This window comes from Leptinotarsa decemlineata, unplaced genomic scaffold (genome assembly GCF_025532065.1).
Source record: "Leptinotarsa decemlineata unplaced genomic scaffold, Ldec_3_MD MMD2_tig00003736_RagTag_RagTag, whole genome shotgun sequence".
NCBI lineage: Eukaryota > Metazoa > Arthropoda > Insecta > Coleoptera > Chrysomelidae > Leptinotarsa > Leptinotarsa decemlineata.
In genome coordinates, this window is record NW_027412593.1 from 6,272,633 (window position 1) to 6,292,919 (window position 20,287).

Genomic DNA, 20,287 nt, shown 5'->3' on the forward strand with positions numbered 1-20,287 from the left:
TATATATATATATATATATATATATATATATATATATATATATATATATATATATATATATATGTTAACTCGAAGATTCTCACGGATAAAGTATGATGAGCTGTTTTCTCGGGTTTCGCTCCGTGTTCTGTGTATTTTCTCCCCATCAATACACAGAACACGGAGCGAAACCCGAGAAAACAGCTCATCATATATATATATATATATATATATATATATATATATATATATATATATATATATATATATATATATATATTCCAAGTATTGATCCTTGCGGTACCCCACATATTATTATTTTTTAACTGATTATGTCGCCAATATAGACATATTGCTTTCTATTTATTGAATAATGTTGAAACCAATTATAAATTAAACCTCTGATATCTATATTATGCATTATTTTCAGAAGAATTTCATGATAAACAGTATCAAATGCTTTCTTCAGGTCTATTGAAAGAATTCCACATTTTTTGTTTGAATCTAAATCTTGTTGTAATTGGTTATGACATCTAATACTGTCGATTCTGTGTCACAATTTTTTCGAAATCCGTATTTCCCATCATATAATAATTTTGTCTTTTTAAGATATTCGAACAATCAGAATGTACTGATTTTTGAATAATCTTAGATAAAACTGGTGAAACTGAAATTGGTCTATGAAATGTTTATGAATAGGAATTAACTACGAGTAAATTAACTAAAGATACAAATTTAACAAAATAATGAAATAATGAACAAGAGAACACCAGTGCGAGTAATTGATATGAACATTGAACATTTAAGTTTGTTAATAAGTATCACAAATTGAAACAATTTTTTTTTAATTATAAATATTTGAATAAGAAAACTCGAGTAGAATAATCAATACGGGCAAACAGTCAAATTTGAATTCATCCATATTTTTTTTTATAATAATAATAATTTATTCACATACAAGTTACACAGTTATACAAAGTTAGTGTGCAAATAATGCGTTGCAAATAAATTAAGATAACTCACAAAAGGTAAACCTTGAGCGTGAGATGCTTAACTATAAGCTATACATTTTTAGACATATAACCAAATAACACATGATCACAAGAAAAATAATGCATTTCCAAGTCTGATTCAAACTTATGTATTAGAGTGAAACGTCTTGAGAGAAAAAAAATGAATAAATATTATAAGTAATTTTTTACATCAATATAATGATGTATTCGAAGGCGGGGGATTCGGAGAACCCATAACTTGGTTTTTCGTTTGAAAACTCTTGAGTAATGTATATTTTTCAGGGTTTTTGGTAATTCATTATAAAGTTTTGGACCTAAGTAAAAAAAACTTCTTTGTAGTATGTTTTTTGATGGTCTTGCTACTTGCGACATGTTCGATTTTTGTCGTGTTAGGTATGGATGACTGATGGCTTGTAGGCTTGCTTTGTATTTAAGTTGGCGGGCTACAGTGCTCACAAAATATAATTGTCGAATATCCAAGATTTTCGATTCATCAAAAAGTAGTTCAGTAGGGTAAGTATACGGTTTTCTGAAAATGACTTTGAGAATCATTTTCTGCATTTTTTCCAGATTTATAAGAAACGTTTTATTGGCTGCACCCCAAGCAATGACTCCATAATTGAGGTGGCTCTCGATCAGCGCGTAGTATAATATTTTCATTTGACTTGTGGTGAGTATATTCGAATATTGTTTCATCCTGTATAGAATACTCCTCAATTTCTTGACCACATAATTTGCATGTACGTTCCATTTCAAGTTACAATCAAGGTAAATTCCTAAGTATTTATGACTGTCTGCCCTTTTAATTCTCACAACTTCATTAGGTTGATTGATCTGTATGGTGTCAAAATTAGGTAAGTTTTTGGAGTAAGAAGTGAAGGGAATGAAGTATGTTTTATTCTTATTTACTGTCAGTAGTTGCCCGTCAAACCATTCAAGGATAATTCCGAAGTCTCGTTCTACTAAAATTTTCAAATCATCCCAAGTTTTGGCTTTATAGAATACTGCGGTGTCATCAGCAAAGCTCATCACATTTCCTTCTAAATTCAATTTGAATAGGTCGTTCAAATATATATTGAAGAGTATAGGACCAAGGACGGTGCCTTGTGGAACACCAAATTCAATGACTCGGGTAAAACTTATGCAGTCGTTGATTTCGGTACATTGTTCTCGGTTACTCAGGTAACTCTTGAATAACTGAAACGCAGTATCTCTAAAACCTATACTTTCCAAAGTATAGGTTTTTAAGATCCACCAGGATGCATAGAGCAGGTTGTTTATTGTCCACAGCTTGACTTATTTCAGTTGTTAATAGGTTAATAGCGTCTTCTGTCGATCTGTTCTCCCGAAACCCGAACTGCTTATCCGACATCAATTTATATTTTTTAAGAAATGTTGTGATTCTGTGTTTCAAAAGTTTCTCATAGATTTTTGCTAGATTTGAGATTAGTGATATTGGTCTATAATTTGAGACTTTTCGTTTTGATCCTGTTTTGAAAAGAGGCTTTACAATTGCCGTTTTGAATGCTTTTGGAAAAATACCAGTCTTCAGTGAGAGGTTCATGATGTGCGTTAATGGTTTGTATATATGATTAGCTATAAGTTGTAAAGTTTCGGCCGTTATCCCATCTTTCCCAGGTGCTTTATTTTTTTTCAAACTACTGATTGTTTTCAATGTCTCCTCTTCAGTAATTTCTTCTAAGTAAAATAAATTTAATCGACATGTTTGAGGTTTGTTGGATGAGAAGCTGGCTTTACTTTCTATTTTTTCTGATAGTTCTCTTCCGATGTTTGTAAAGTATTCGTTGAATCTATTGGCGATATCTAATTTATTCCTTAAAATTTGTCCATTTTCTGTCTCAAGTTCAAGAATTTCATTTTGATGTTTATTTTTGTTCGACATGTCATTCAAACATAGCCAAAGATTCAATATAAAAATATTTAGATGATTCTGAAAATATGAAAATCATATAATCCTGTATTTTCAATTCAATTAATTGAATACTTCTTCAAATGATTTTCGAATTTGAGAGCAGTTTCAGATTTTTCATGTCTTTAAGAATTAGTTTATATATTTTAACTTAAGTTTTGTGACCGACCATTTTAAACAAATAGTTACAATATTTTTTTATAAACCCAAAACTTCAGGTTTCCAACTCCAAAACCGACGAAATTCAATACAATCTTTGAATTCACACCATTTTCCCCCATGGAGGTGGAAATTCCTGATTACCGTTCTTGATGCTTATTCAAACTATACAAAAAACCTACCTGCATATTTCAAAATTCTAGGTTCAGTAGCTTCGGCTGTACGTTAATATAGGAGCGAGCAACAGGTAGTAATTTATATTTTCACTTAAAAAAATATGGCAACGGCACTAAGTAATGCTTCGAGAATCGAATTATGTTAACTTATGAAAAAATTCGCAATACTAACACAACCATCAACGACGTCTGCCCTCACGCGTCTGACCGCGTTCGGGCCGAGGTAGATATATGCTATCACGGACTTTTATTTAGGACTATTTGAGATAAACAATCTTACACTACATATCTTTATGTATCTCCAACGGTATGGGCAGCGCACGCCAAGATACATCTCACGGAGCAAGATTTTTTCCGACTTACTTCTTACTTATCGTTATATTTTGTCCAAAATTACACAAAACCTTTATAAATTCAGCCTAAATGTTACTCTGATGTATATATAAACTGTATTTCTGTAAAGTTTCATCTTAAGGTGTTCAGTTAAGTCGTTTAGGTGTGAAAAAGACACAAACATATATACATACATACATACATACATCCATCCTCAGAAACTTTCACATTTATGATATTGGTATAAAGTATAGATTCCATTATGATAAATTGATTTCTGTCCAAAAGTGGATTTGAAATTACTGATAATAATTTTGTTTGTCTAGTGGAGCACTATCATCCTCAATGGTGTACTTCGAAGTTTCGGAAGTGTCCCCCATTTTTTGTATTAAGATGCAATAACGGACTAGTATATATGTCATGAAAGTTTGTATTCGCATGCATCGCGTGAGCATATGAGTGCAAACACTCAGGTCAGAAGATCCCGGTTTGTAAAATTGTCGGCCTAAGGGCACAAACATCTGCCTTTCACTCTAGGTACATAACTATTACGTTCAAAATTATCTGCACAGCAAATTTTGTTATCAATTTTAATAATTTGAACTGAGGGAAAACGTTTCTTTTATATTATTTTACTGACCTTGTTTAAGAATACTTGCTGAGAATAAATACTCCACAATTTGACGAGTCAACTAACTTCCTAGTACGATTTTTTATTAATGCAAATCTTATTGAAATGAATATATATGAAAAATATTCACGTTCGTTGAGTTTTCCTTCTCTTTCGTGACACCGAGGTATGTAGTTATTGTAATAGTTGCATGTTTGCCTTGTTTACTTAGTCGAGGAGTACGGTTGTTGATTATTGTTAGTATTGAGAGTGCAAGTGATATTTGGTGTGACATTTGTATTACCTGGAATCAGAAAAAGTGTAATCACGTGAAAATCTTCGAGTAATGTGATGGACTTTAAATTAGTGACTTCAACCTTTCAAAGTTTAACTCAGAATATGCAGGTATACATTAAAATTATCTGAATTTGGGCGATGTTTTCAATCAATGAGATGCTCATTATATTCATTTGGATACTGGTTTTTGAATTATCAATCCCTTTATTTTAGAGATATATAATTTTGATTTGAAACTCCAATTATTGCATTTCTTCCGAATATTTATTATTGTGCAATTGAAAAAAACATTGAAAAATTTTCTTCAAAGATATTTATCCTTTTGTCGAATGAAACAAAATTGAAACTTTTTTCAATGCTGCAGACTTTGAAAGACTCTTCAAGCAACAATATTGGTATTTGCATCAGTCTTTTGTTGGAGGAGTGCCATTTTTTCAGAATCATTTTTGGATATAAATGGTTTGCCTTCTGTAATATACATCATTCCTCTAGGTATGTCAGTCTCTTTTATTTTGTTGCAAAAATTTTAAAAACTCACTTGAAAACTTTCGCCTCAATTGTAAATAGCTATATTTGTTTTGATATATGCCAAAAGAATGAAGAGTTCGGAAGTCATATGCGATAGTCTACAAGAATACATATATAGGATGTTTTTTTGAAATTTCAGTTGAGGTTCATATTTCCATTTCATAGCTTGATCACCAGATGATTTTAAAGTTTACTCCATTATCCTTGTTTCTGTTATCTGTCTTCTCCTTACATATACACGATGTTCATTTCTTCTCACATCAAGGGTTCCTGTGGTTTTACCTATATAACTTTTTATACAGGTACAAGGTACATTGTAAATACATTTTTTCGTTTTTTTTTCAACCGTATTTTCGGGTTTAGGGTCAATGTTTTTTTATAGTTCTAAAAGTTGTCCTTGCATCATATCTTCCACCGATGCATCTCAATTTCTCAAACAAACCGGAAAAATAAGGTGGATATTACTTATAATGGCACTGTTTGCAACCTTTGGTGTAGTAATGAATATACTGGAGTTTTTTCCCAACACCAAATCGTTATTTTCAACACCTCGACACGTGTTTCGATCACCAAGTGATCATCTCCAAAGAGGAAGATTAAAACTAGAAACTAACGCGAAGCTAACCCTATTTATGCTATATGATATCCCATACAGGTAAACCATCCTGGTGTACCACCCATACAGGTATACCAATTTAAATTAATTTTACGATTTTTCCTTATCTATCATTTTACAATATATGTTTAACTATTATAGCTGTATATAAAACAATTTTCAGCTATATAAAATGAATTTCACCATATTGCCTATCTAAATTTATTTTTGCATGTGTCCCAGTAAACCCAACAATATTATTTTAACAAGCTATATGGTATGCTCTTTGGTATAGGCCCGTCATCGTTATTCATAATATTATTGTGTTTACTTATTTCTACACTCTCATAGGCATCTAGTTGCCTGTTGTTGTTAACTTGTCTAACTAATCTTAATGAACTGAAGTCTATGGAATGGTTTTGTTGCAAAATATGATGGGCGACTGCTGATTTTTCAGGTCTTCCATATTTTAAGTGTGCTATGTGTTCCTTATATCTTACTTTAATAGATCTTTTTGTCTGTCCATAATATTTTTCATCGCAGTCCTTACATTCAATTTCGTAAATTCCAGACTTTTTCGAATTCTCGAATTTCTCTTTTGGACTTCCCAAAAGGCTCTGTAGTGTATGCCTAGTTTCTTGAAAATCTTTCCAAAGTTCCTCGTATATTGGTGGTATGGAACTGAGATGTATTTATCTTCGTAGTTCGGACTTCCATTGTCTAATAAGATATAAATTGATTTGAAATCCACGAAAGAATCTGTAAAAAAATCAAAAAAGATTAGCTGAAAAATAACATTTACATCAAGCAAAAATAAACTAAAATTACAATGGAATAAAATACAAGCAACAACCAAAAAATCAAAAAATTGAACTATTAACAAGAGATAACATAAAAAAAATTACTGAAAAGGAATAAAAATTAAAAATTAAAAGATTCCAAACCAAGTTACTTCACAACATTTCTATTGTTACTATCCACAATCGTCTTCGGGTGGTTTCGGACAGAGATCTGACTATTTATAGGTCATTCGATCGATTTCACATATCCCCTCTTCCCTCTCTCCGCTTCATCGGTTTTAACGGGAACTGACCGTTTGGCCGTGTTGGTCGTGTTCCGCTTGATTAGAGGTTTCCATGTGTTGCGTGTCTCTACGTTTGCTTGGCTAAATGCGTTGTTGGACAACATATGTGCGGCTTCTTTGAATTTTCTCCCTACGTTATTCGAGTTATGAATCGGGTATAGCAGTCAGAGGCAGAAATATTGTAAAACTCTTTTTTCTGTTCAAGCTTTCGAGGCGTTTATTGTCTCTTCATCGGGAACTCTACAATAATTATTGAATAAACAAAGGGTATGGACAACGTGTTCATACTTACGAAAGTGAGGTTAAAATTAAGTTAACAAATATGTAATAAAGAGGATCCTCATATTTGTATGTCACGATTAAAATTGGTTAAAAACATGTAACATTTCGTAAGAATTTTGCGATAATATGAGATGATTGCAAGAATAATGTGAAATTATGAATTTGGAAATTGAACTCAACAGGTTGTCAAACATGATTGACATAAAACATTAAGTTTGACAAAAAGTGTTTGACAGAATTTCTTGTTCTGACTGATGCATTGCTGCCAATGAGATTTCACAGAACTGTAAAATGATAAATCACAGAGAGTGAAGGTAAGGAGTTACTGTTATGAATTTATTAATTGAGGATACACTACAAAAACACACTTTTGTCTATTTTCCACTATATTTCTTTATTGTTGACCGGTTTCGGCTATTACACCATTTTCAAAACTAACTGATTACATTTAAATCTGAGTAATTTATACCTATGTTGCTTATTCTATCATAAATGACTTGATATATCTTTATATAGTATAAATTACTCAGATTTAAATGTAATCAGTTAGTTTTTAAAATGGTGTAATAGCCGAAACCGGTCAACAATAAAGAAATATAGTGGAAAATAGACAAAAGGGTGTTTTTGTAGTGTATCCCCAGTGAACATGAATTTCCACAAAATAAACAAGTCGTCAACCGAAGAAATTTATTAATTGTTATCAAACTTATTTTCTTTATTTAAACAAAGGAGATAGGTATAAATCAGGCTGAGACCTGATAAACCTGATATACCTATCTCCTTTGTTTAAATAAAGAAAATAAATTTGATAACAATTAATAAATTCATAACAGTAAAATCAGCTCTTAAGCTGCTGCCATATCAATAAAATAAAAAAAACGGACCATATTTCAGGACCACGAGTAGGAGTCGCGCCACTATGGACCACCCCCACTCCTCCACTTTTCGTGGTAGCGAGTGGGAAAGAGACGTGTGCGACGTGACCGACGCATAGAAGGATGGAATGAGCATCGAGTAGATTCATTTGATAGATAAGAGCGCGGTGGAATTACAAAAATAACGCTATAATATTAATAATGAACGAAAATCGGATTAAAGAAAAAACATGACGTCAATGTGTACAGGGTGTCCCAAAATGCGTCATTAAAAAACATGACAGTTTAACGAGGCTCTGTTGTTTTGGCGTGTGATTCTTCAATGTGTACAGGGTGTCTCATCGTTTAAGAAAAACAAAAACATGTACGGGGTGTCATGTTTTTTCTTTAATCCGATTTTCGTTCATTATTATTATTATAGCGTTATTTTTGTAATTCCACCGCGCTCTTATCTATCAAATGAATCTACTCGATGCTCATTCCATCCTTCTATGCGTCGGTCACGTCGCACACGTCTCTTTCCCACTCGCTACCACGAAAAGTGGAGGAGTGGGGGTGGTCCATAGTGGCGCGACTCCTACTACCACGATTTTATACTGTTGTCCGTCACAGATAGATCTCTAATTACGCTTCCCAAGATAATACCACAGAGTCTACCAGGTGACATTTGCCATACCAGGCTGCCAAGTTACATTTGCCATAATGTGATTTCGAATATTCACTGCATTTTAGACTCTCTAAATATAATTTCGCTACGTTGGATATTTTTAGTTTACAAGCATTGCAGACCTGTATTCTTGTTTTTCAAGTTACCAAGTTGCTTTCAATGAAAATATTCATTAGAAGGTTTTTTTATACCTCTCAACTAACCATGTGACTTCCTGCCCCAGATACTGTGACAACCATCCCCGGCGCGGGGATAAAAGTCACACATTTTCTTTTCCATAAGAATTGTTTTAGTCTCCCTATGGATGATGTTGGAGAAAAAAAAAGGAAATCTGTTTTCAAAAAAGTATAAAAATACTATTGATGTAAAAATATCATTGATAATTTATAAAAAAAAGGACACCAAAAATGCAAAATACAGAAAATGTGACTTCCAGCCCCGATCTCCCCTACTTCGCGAACATTAAATTGCATTTATATTACATGACCAAGACGATAATTAATCAATGCCATTAACTTCATGGCATTGGTCTCAAAATACAAACAATGTATTTTTTGTGGATGTATGAAATCACACCAGGTTGTTGAATTTTAATTCGAATAATAAGTGTTTACTTTGTTGACATTCATGAAGGCAATAAAATTTTTATTTCTTTCTGAATATCAACTCGAGAATCAATTAAAATTCAGAAATGATTAATCTGTTTTTGACAGGACACATTATTTCCGGTATTGGCGATTGATTTCAATGCTTTTCATCATCATGCATATACGAGTATCTCCTATACTCTTCAGTTAGTAATGAACTTCTGATGCACTCTTTGGAACCTTTGGTGTAGTAATAAATATTACCAGAGTTCTATCCCAAAACCAAACCGTTATTTTCAAGACTTCGACACGTGTATAAGAAAAGCAGAAATAATAATCGTATAAATATATTTTACTCAAAGATACATCAATTCACAACTGAACTTAACGAATGAACCATCACCCGTTTTCCAATCTGGATATTAACAATTAAATGAATAACATTGCTCTCGTCTGGCTCGCTCGAGTTTACTGACTATGACTTACTAATTCCTATCCAATCTCTCGGGCCCCGCGTTTTTTCGGGTACCGCGTTTTTTTCCACCCATGTCGATAGTGGTTTCTTACACGTGTTTCAATCACTAAGTATAATCATCCTCAAGAGGAATATTGAAATTTAATCTCCCACTTGAAGATGATCACTTAGTGATTGAAACAAGTGTCGAGGTGGTGAAGATAACGCTTTGGTGTTGGGATGGAACTGCAGTAATATTAATTGAGGTGGTGATATCTCAGTCTAAACTACTGATAAAATCTAGGGATATTTGCTGATCTCAGCAAAAATGGATTCTGTATTGTTGCATATTTCGATTAATCGAATTTAGTAAGAATTTTTATATTCATTCTTGTTTACTTTCTTTAAATCAGTTAGTTTTTGTTTTCAGATATGGCCTTTTTTGTTTGTCTATTTATTGACGAAGAATAATATTCATGCCGCGTATTAAACACGTCTAATAATTTTCATTTTGTTTCAACTTTCGATGGAAATTATACGTATGCAATTAAATAGTATTTAAATAATGGCAGGAAGGCAACATTTATCGCGTGGTGAAATGTTACGGGTTGTGAGGATGCTTCAAGCAGGAATGCGTCAGATGGACGTTGCGAACGAGATAGGTACCACCAGTGGTGGATCCAGAGGGGGGCACAGCGGCACTCCCCCCCTAGAGGATTGAAAGTACACTAGATATAATTTGGTGACATTTTGGGACAATTCAGGACATCAGCTCAGGCCATTTCATTCATTACAAACCCAGGTACACGGAAAACATTAATTGGCTAGGTAAAACTCGGGTACTTGACATTCAGGTACTCCAAATTGTAGAATATGAATATATTTCAGCTCACCCAATTTTACAAGAGCTTGGTAAAATTGGCCTTGATTTGGCTATTTGCCGAGGACAAGCTTTTGATGAATCCTCTAATTCGAGTGGAATATTTAAGGGTGTGCACGCCCGCATTTCTCAGATTAAGCCTTCTGCAATTGTCACCTCACAAACCACAAGAGGAGACTAAATCATCTGTCGGTAACAAATAAGACAGATGGGTATCCGCGGCTAAGCTAAACAGTGGAGACGGGAGTGGGTTAAACAACTTAGCAAATTTCAAATAGATCTTAATGGGCGCCAAAAATGTCACCTCACAAACCACAAGAGGAGACTAAATCATCTGTCGGTAACAAATAAGACAGATGGGTATCCGCGGCTAAGCTAAACAGTGGAGACGGGAGTGGGTTGAACAACTTAGCAAATTTCAAATAGATCTTAATGGGCGCCAGGTAAATTTAATCCTCCAGATACCCTAAGTAACTCACAATATCAATAACTTACCAATTAATATTGGAAATAAAAGATAAAGATCCCCAATATGATTTATTCAGTAATCCTAACTTACATGGATTAACCAACAACGCTTCTAAGACAACAATGCAATATTCACACTACTACGCGATGTTCAAATGTCCATACAAGAGCGCGGTGTATATACCACGAATTCAATCAGCCATAAATTACGGTAGTAACGACGCTCAAAAAAACTACAATACGTCGAGTAAAACTACCACGAAAATTGAGTAGGTGAAATCGTAAATACTAGTATCGGATGGTAAGACAAACTCGTTTGCGTCGCGTGAGCTCAGGCGTAGGCGCATCGGTGTCAATCAGCAATCGTGAAAGGAAGAATATACCTCAATTTCCGTTTCACAAATATCTATGTCAATCAGGTATCAATAACAAACTCTTAATCAATAAACGATAAACAAACACTATATCAACAGGTATCAATAAACATAAGGGCAACAATTATTCAAATATCTCAGTATATCACAAATATTCAATTAAATCAATTATAACTTGCGTGCTCCTTTTGGGCCACCCGGTATATGGTGTTAGGCTACCCCGTAGTTCGACGGAAGTGGATCACCCTGTAGTACTGCTGAGATGGATCACCCTGTAGTACGGCGGAGATGGATCACCCTGTAGCACCACCAAGATAGATCACCCTGTAGGGCACGACAAGCTGGACCAGTAATGGATCATCAAATAAGACCCAAGAAGAAAAAAAAGGAAAACAGGAACCCTTAACGAAGACAAAAAAAAAAGCAGGAAGAAAATCAGGAAGAAAAACAGGAAGAAAAAGCAGGAAGAAAAAAGCAGGAAGAAAAACCCTACGGAAGAAAATTCTCAATCAGAATCAGATGAAACAAGGTGAGATTCAACCCCCATTCAATAGGACTATTTGACTAATCAATACCCCTGGTATATTTTCATCAAGCAAAGTAGCAAGATAACAAGAGTATATTTTTGGGTGCCCTGTATAACCATATGATCCGTAAAAATCAAGAAAATTGAATGAGTGTTGAAACCTCTCTTCAATACTAATATTCATTTGAGATATAACGATGGAATCAGAAATTACTAAACTCATCAAAAACACATTTAATGGTAAAATTCTTACCCTGGCCAAGGGGTTTTCTATACGTTTCTTCGTGTGCGGTGCTCTGCACGGAAGTCCTACTGGGACTTGATGAGTGACTGAGGGCCTTCTGTTTCTTATGAATCTAGAGACGAGAAACGAAGGTTGTAGAATTGAAGAAGTGATATCATAGCTAAGATCACATGAGAGATGCGACAGTGATTCAGACATACCTAATTTCGGAAATCCTCCCACCTGGCACGAGTTCGGTAACCACCACAAATCCTCAAAAGAGCTTAAGTTTCAGACTGCAAATATCCACACCAAAATGACCAATCAGTCTTCCACTATACAATCCTGACTTGTAGAAATAATCCCCGTGAAGGATGGCACAAATACAACCAAATATATCCTACAATCAGTCTGATGGTACCCTTTGAACTCCGAACCAAGCTCACCGAAGGTTAACTTCCAAATACTAAGCGACTGCCACATCTGACAGCTAACCAGTTGTTGCCACAGTGCATCCAATCTACACTACAAGCACCAAGGGGGCGCTGTGCACAACATCATAAATCTATAAATTCCTCCACAGCCACTTGAGACAATATCAACAAGTCTATGACCCATCAAAACTCCTTCTCAAAGCAATGCAACCCTAAAACAACCCTTGACAACTTGAGTAGCCGATAAATCCTCCACCCGTGAACAACTGTAGAACTAGTTCGGTGTAGTTCGTCGGAACGACACTACGAAAGTTCGGCGGATGTCAACCAACAGCTGTCTCTTAACCTTGTAATGAATAGAATGTACAAAAATATTGTTCCAACCTATTTTCAACTATTTACCAATCCTTATTTATGCGATGGAATAGAAACATATAAGGTAAGTCGTCACATCTTTCCCATTCAGTACGAATATTTGAACATTCATCTTATGCAGAATATTTACCGAAAATATCAAACAGTATTCAGAAACCAGAGCTAACTAATATTGTTTTTCAGGCGATATGGCTCTAATATGTCAGTAATCCTTCTGGAAGTAATGAATAACGATCTATGCAAGAAATATTCTTGGAAAGATATAGGGAATAAGGCAGACAACGGCAAAAAAAATGATAGGTGAAGAAAACTGAGAAACAAACAATAACAACTATTTCAACCTAGCGAGGAATTTCGGATCTCCAACGTCGATTGGCAATAGGAGAATGCGTAAGTACTGGTCAAAGCAGTTAGTCAGGGAGCATACATTTATTCTTATACATTTCAGGTATGGTTTTCTATGGAACGGAAGATTCCCATTACTATGATGTTAAATGAATAAAATCTACTTGTAACTTAATTACATTGTTAATATCCTTTGAATAAAGATCTTAAAAGGTAAGGTAGTGTTTTGAAAGGTCACATAAGAGCAGTTTGATCTAGTGCTAAATTGAAACGTAACACAATCTACAGCCACTGTGCGAACCATACGCTAAAAATAAGCAAAGCTTGTTCTGTTGCTGGCATCAAAAATGCAATGGAAGTCATATCTTCCCTGGCAAATTTTTTCCGTAACTCCGCTGCAAGATTCAAAGCTTTGGACGAAGAGATGTGGGAAAATCATGACGCCAAACAAAAGTCATAGCATTGTTATGACCTAGATATTCCAGGATGAACAACTCCAATATTGTGAAGGCTATGGCGCATCTCCCGTTACGAAAATATCATCTATAGAAACGACAGAAGCCTGAATCCATGAATATACGCGGCTACCCAAGGCGGCCCGTTGCAAAGCCAAACTTTGACATAGACCGCCGAACAAGATTCGTCCTCTGACTTTTATTGCAGCTTCCTCAGCGAGGCAACTAGATTAAACCAGAAACCAAAGACAAAACATTTGTGATCCAACACCAAACAGCCCAGTTTCCAAAGCTCAAAAACGAAGAACCATTGATGAGATTTTAATTCTCACCATTGGTTCTTTTTTTTGAGCTTTTGTTTCAACTAACTCCAAGATTGTGAATGATTTTATCGAACATTTTAAATCTACATCGAAGTGTACTCACAAATACGGGGCACTTCTCGGTAAGTTGCTTGAAAACTCTAAATAATAATAATGATTTTATGTGCGAAAAATTACATGTAAAAACATTTTTATCATTTACAGAAATGCAAATGAAACACCCTAGTCGGTCGGTAGCCAGACGGTTCGACGTGGGTGCTTTGTTCACTCACTCGAATTGACTGCCGTGTTGGTCGGTGGTTCAAGTCCCAGTCTAAACGATCGATTTCCACTTGCTATTGTCCAACCCGTTTAAGTGAATCACACCTTAAAATATAAGACCTCGTTAATCCTTAGCTCGCACAAGTTTCAACTTCTGAGGGTTGTCGTTCATAGGAGTGCGACAGCTGGTTAACGGAACACAGATTTTAAATAAATTTTTCAAACAGATTTAGATTCTAGTGCACATGTCAATGATAACTACTTATAAGCAGAAATTATAAATGATGCTGACTAATTGAATTACTCGAATAGAGATACAATAGAAAAGAAAAATATAAATTTAGGTTACTTCAAAATTTTTGTTCGTTTTTATGAGTCTACTATAAACTGTAACTGTAAACACTTATTCAATCCAAATCAGTGCCTTTTACCAACTTAACACAAGTCGATTGATTCCGTCACTATGAAAATTGTATGCTCCAGATTCCATGAAGTCGACGAAGGCCGTTTTTGTCTGGTCCTGATTGGCGAAGGTTCTACCGGCCAGAAAGTTATCTAAGTGCTTGAAAAGACGGTAGTCGGTTTGCGAGAAGTCTGGGCAGTATGGTGGGTGAGGCAGAACTTCCACGCTCGATTTGTTTAATTTTCGGACAGTGATTTGTGAAATGTGCGGACGGGCTTTGTTGTGGAGCTGACCAGTGCCGTCTGCTGCTGACGGAATTTTTGGTGCATTTCGTCGATGATTTCCTCACAATAGAACTCTGCTGTGGTGGTTTGGCCTGGTTACAGAAAGTTATAGTGAATCACACCAGCCGCTGACCACCATACAGTAACCATGGTCGCTTTTGAAAAGTGTCTGGGTGGCTAATTAGTGTCCAACCACTGTCCTGAAGGTCTAGCGATGTCATAGAGGATCCACTTTTTCGATCCGATCCAAAAAAGGATCATTTTAGTTGCGCAAAGGCAAAGAAGAACATAATTCGGAACATGACAATTTCTGTAGATCGTTCAAATCCTGGGGTATCCACTTTTCGAGCCTTCGGCCTTTCCTATACCTTTTAAACCATCAGAAACCGCATGGGACCTGACGCCCAGTTCTTCTGTTATCCCACGCACCGTTTGTGATGGGTTAGTCTCCACCAGGGCCCTCAAATCCTTTTGGATTTCTGTAGGTGGACCACTTTGGGGCTAAAATCTGTGGAACGAAATTTTGCAAACTAACGTCGAACAGTGGGTTCATCAACACAATTATTGCCAAATGCCTGGTTGATTTTTCAGGCAGTTTCGGCAGCGCTTTGGATCAATTTCCATTCGTAGAGAAAAATTGGTCGAAAATTGCTACAAAACACATAGTATTGAAACGGACAAAACTATTGATCCATCGATCCATATGTTTTTCCTAATTTCGATCATATATGTTGCCATTGATTTTCTGTTGGGAGGTTCATTCCTAAAGCCCTATACACGTTATGATTTTTCGTACTGCATGTTGAACTGCAAATTGTAAAGAAAATCTTATGGCATGCAGTACATCCATGTTTCATCCACACCTCACAACAGCTCGTACTGCCGAGGTTTCGATTTCAATCTTTCAAAAGTCACGTCTGAAGGAAGTTCTTATATCGTTTATTTTATTTTTCATTGCTTCTTGAGATTCGTTCGGAAACAACTCCTAAAATTTTACAAATAAAATTTATTTTATTGGCGCAATCTTTTGATTTTACATCCCACAGGCAGGTGTTTTCTTTATATCAGCAATAAACTCTTCCCAAAAAGTCTTATTTTTCATAACCATCATAATGATATGGAATATATAAAACCCTTTTTCCTAAATGATTTGCTTTAAACGATATAAAATCGTAACTACCGCAGCAGTAAGCTCCACACGTTCCAACTTGTCTACAACCCCACCCCAGACACGACCGTTGATACGATATTTTATGGAAGCTCCGTACTGCGAACGATTCGACGACTGCATACTGCAAAACACACAATTTGCCTACACACGTTATGATTTATCGTTACTGCGGCAGTACCGATGCATATCGTACTGCAAGCAGTACGAAAAATCGTAACGTGTGTAGGCCGTTTATATGAGTAATTATCCAACAGATAACGTAGCTCATCGCCATTATAATTCAGATCACTGTTGAATCAAAATGGAACATCTGACTGTGGATATTACATGACAAACTGAAAACACTCCTATGTTGGCACATGGTTTGAACATAACGAATCACGTGTGTCACCAATTTCATCAAAATCTAATGTCACCGAAGGACATCCGATTGGAACTTTGAGACGTTATACTATATTCAAACACAATAATATTTATAAGTGCTTCTTAGATTCATCAGTTTTTGTATAATATGCACTTCCTAAGTGTATACACGTATATTCGTCTAGGATACGTTTCTGAGCCATAATATGTCAAAGCCTAAATTCGCAGCAATACCCATTTTTTCTTTATCGAATCAATGGAAAATGAAGTGTAAAAGGTGAAACATATGTTCTTGTAAATATCGTTTGACCATTATGTTCGCGAGCTCTCGTCTCTGATTCAGAAATTAAGATCAAACACACACAGCAAAGGTAGATTTTTTCGGATAACTCATTATTTATAAACAATGAATTATTTGTAGCAACTTTGTTTAGAGAAAGAATACTTTCGCATGGGATACATTATCGAATTAAACTAGGGTTAGTAAATGATAATGAAAATATTTAACTTGTATAGGAAACTGAGGTGGCCATTTCAATCGAGCAATTTTGGCTTGCACTTATTGAATATTAGTCCAATCTTACGACGTAGCGCTAAACTGACGCTTAGTTTTTTTCTACAGTGTTTTGTTCAGCACCTAATGAAGTGATGAATTTACGATTATTTTATCGTTGATTTGGTTTTTATTACCAATCGAATTTTAATAGTAACATTGATGGAAACTCAGATTGATTAGATTCAAAATGATACAAAATAAAATAAAGTAGAGTGTCGTCGTACAAGGCAGTGAAGTAATCAGAAGCTTTGCTTAGTTGAACATTATTTTAACGTGTATTATGTATTATATAATATGTATTATTATGAGTCTATGTGAATATACTAATATATTTTCAAATTTTCTTTTATTATATTGTTGAACTCAAAATTGAATTTATGTATCTATAAGGTACATAATTATGACAAATTTCTATTCCATTTCTTGTCACTTTTCCTCGTGTCAAGGTGTAAAGTGGCCACTTTGGAAGATTCAGTAGACTAAAAATAAATCAAAAATATTTTTCAAGCTCTACATGATTTGTTGATGGCTGCTGATTCTATAGTGAATTTTATACATATTGAACAATTTTTTGTGAATTGATTTTCTTTGATGAAGTTTACTGAACGAAATGTCGCTCTATTCCAGTTTCCTCACAATCATTTTGGACAAATACTCGGAAACATTTAGAGTAATGTGAAAGGGATTTGAATGGCATGGCATTACAATTGAATACTCCTGACCGCTCTGGTTTGAATGATTTCGTACAGTCTATCTCGTCTTGTGTTTGTAAATCTTTTGCTGGAAAAATCCTCACTTGTTTACTTTGTAGTAAATGTTCAAGTGGTAGCAAAAACATATTTGATTTTCTGGAACTTCAACTAGCGTTTCCTGATAACCAGTTCGTGTAAAGCTGATTGTTAAATCAACCGAAAATGGAATTTTTAACGGGTTATGATCAACTGTACTGCCAAACATGCGCCAAACTAACTGATTATTATAAGAAAACAAGTATATCTGAGGCACCAGTCAATCTAATAATAACATTGATGATCTTCAAACATGACTCAACCTCTGACGAAAGCACCAAACTCTTACGATGGTTCGAAATAGATGAACACTTCAATCTAGCAGACCGCTATTATAATCTTCATGCAGTCATTGGTCACTGTGGCTCTGGCGTTAAATCTAGTCATTATTACGCATTGGTCAGGACGAAACGGACTGGTTTAAGTTTGACGATAGTCGTGTCACGAAGTGTTCTGGCGATGTTTTGAATTTATTGGAGCCTCTGAAGGACATTGGCAGATCAAGATCATCAGATGATGTGGTGCTGCAGGGTATTCCGGGTTTTCCTGCAGCCGAAAAAGCAAATGCGCTACTGGAACCAATGAAGTCGCCCCGGAGTGCCAATTAATTTTCATAATTTCATGATTTGTGTTACTCTTTTCTTTGATATAACTTTATATTCATTCAAATTGAAAATGAAGAAGTTAAGAGGTAAAATAATACTTTGTGTGTTAAAATAAATGGCTCTGATGGGTCAGGTTGAGGGATAGTGAAATGAATGATGGCAAGTTACTCTTTAAAAAATTTACCAGACAGCGAGGGATAACAGTAACTGCCATCTTGCAAAAAACAAAAATTGTCAAATGATGATAGAAAATAGAAGCACAAATCGCAAGAATTTGAATGAGTCCTATAATTTTAACTAAAAATAATTTAATTTCAACGCCAGTCTCTGAAATCGAAAGGGATACTGTCAAATGAAAACTAAAATAACAGTCCTTCAACAATATTATCACAAAAGAAACGCTAGAAACCTAACAAGTCTGACAAAACGTGTCAAGAGGTGAAGTAGAAAAAAAATACACAACATTCCGTGTTTCTATTCATGAAAGTGAGAGATTTGAAACAACAAAATACCCTATGGAAGTACAATATCAGTATTCAATTCGGACACTTCTACCAATCACCAGAAATGCAATATCTTTCTCGACGCACGTTTCACCCACCAAGTTGACGTCTTCAGGCCTTCAAAATCGCTTTTATTTGGCCAGCTATGAACCGCAACTAGAATGTTTTGCATGTGAAGTACCCTTTACTGTTAGGTTTCTTTACTTTTGTTTGAAGGTGATTGACAATGTTTCGTGATGAGTTTCACTAGTTCGGACTTCCATTGTCTACTATATAAAATGATTTGAAATCCCTGAAACAAGTAAAAGAGAATAATTAAAAAAAAAAAAAGAATAGTTGAAAATAACAATTATATTAAGCACCAATAAACCTGAAATGAAATGATAGTGAAATAACCTACAAGTTACTTCCCTTAATACAACCATTACAAGGAAAAACATCGTCTTTTGTGAAGAATTCAAGGCATTTTGTCGAACTACTAGGGTCAATTGAAGTCACACAGGAAGATCAACTAATTAGTTTCGACGTGGAAAGCCTTTACACTAACGTTCCGGTCGAAGAAGCACTCCAAATCATACAGAGAAAGCTATCCGAAGACGGGAACCTGAAAGAAAGAACGAATCTACCTATAGAAGTAATTATGGAATTACTAGGATGCTGCGTACGAAACTGTTATTTCCAATTGAAGGACGAATTCTTTACACAAGACGAGGGACTGCCAATGGGATCGCCACTTTCACCAGTCATAGCCAACATATATATGGAGTGGTTTGAAACTCTGGCCATTGAAGAAGCCCACAAGAAACCTCGAGTCTGGTTGAGATATGTTGACGACACCTTCATAATATGGAACCATGGGAATACTGAACTAGACGCCTTTCTGAAACACATCAACAGCGTGAGACCTTCCATCACTTTCACAATGGAGAAGGAAATCCACAATGAATTGCCATTCTTAGACGTTTTGGTGAAGAGGACCGACACTAAGTGGGAAACATCTGTATACCGAAAACCCACTCATACGGGACAGTATCTGAACCACGAATCCAACCACCATCAATCGACAAAAAGAGGAATCATCAAGACTCTATTAGACCGTGCTTTTGGGCTCTGTAATACAAAGGAAGGTCTGGACAAGGAACTAGACATCATCAAAAATGATCTTCAGCGGAATGGATACTCCAAAGCGATGGTAGAAAAGACTTTGGCTAAAAGACAGCAGGAGCCTCGCAAGGAAGAAAAGCCGTCACAACCAGTGCTTGCACTTCCCTACATCAGAGGATTATCGGAGAGGATAAGAAGAATTGGTTCCAAGTACAACATTAGAACCTGTTTCAGATCCGGTAACACTATCCGTAGCAGCCTCACGAAAACCAGGCCC

The 20,287-nt window shown here is 35.3% G+C and overlaps 1 protein-coding gene across 1 annotated transcript in view; it reads left to right on the forward strand.

Annotated features, from left to right (window-relative positions):
* Positions 1-4,421: 4,421 nt before the first annotated feature.
* Positions 4,422-20,287, forward strand: part of Cyp4aa1 (Probable cytochrome P450 4aa1) — a 90,016-nt gene continuing 74,150 nt past the window's right edge. Inside the window, exon 1 of the mRNA XM_074178361.1 lies at positions 4,422-4,605. Coding sequence (XP_074034462.1) covers positions 4,552-4,605 — 54 coding nt within the window. The 5' untranslated portion in view covers positions 4,422-4,551. The remainder of the gene's footprint in view (positions 4,606-20,287) is intronic.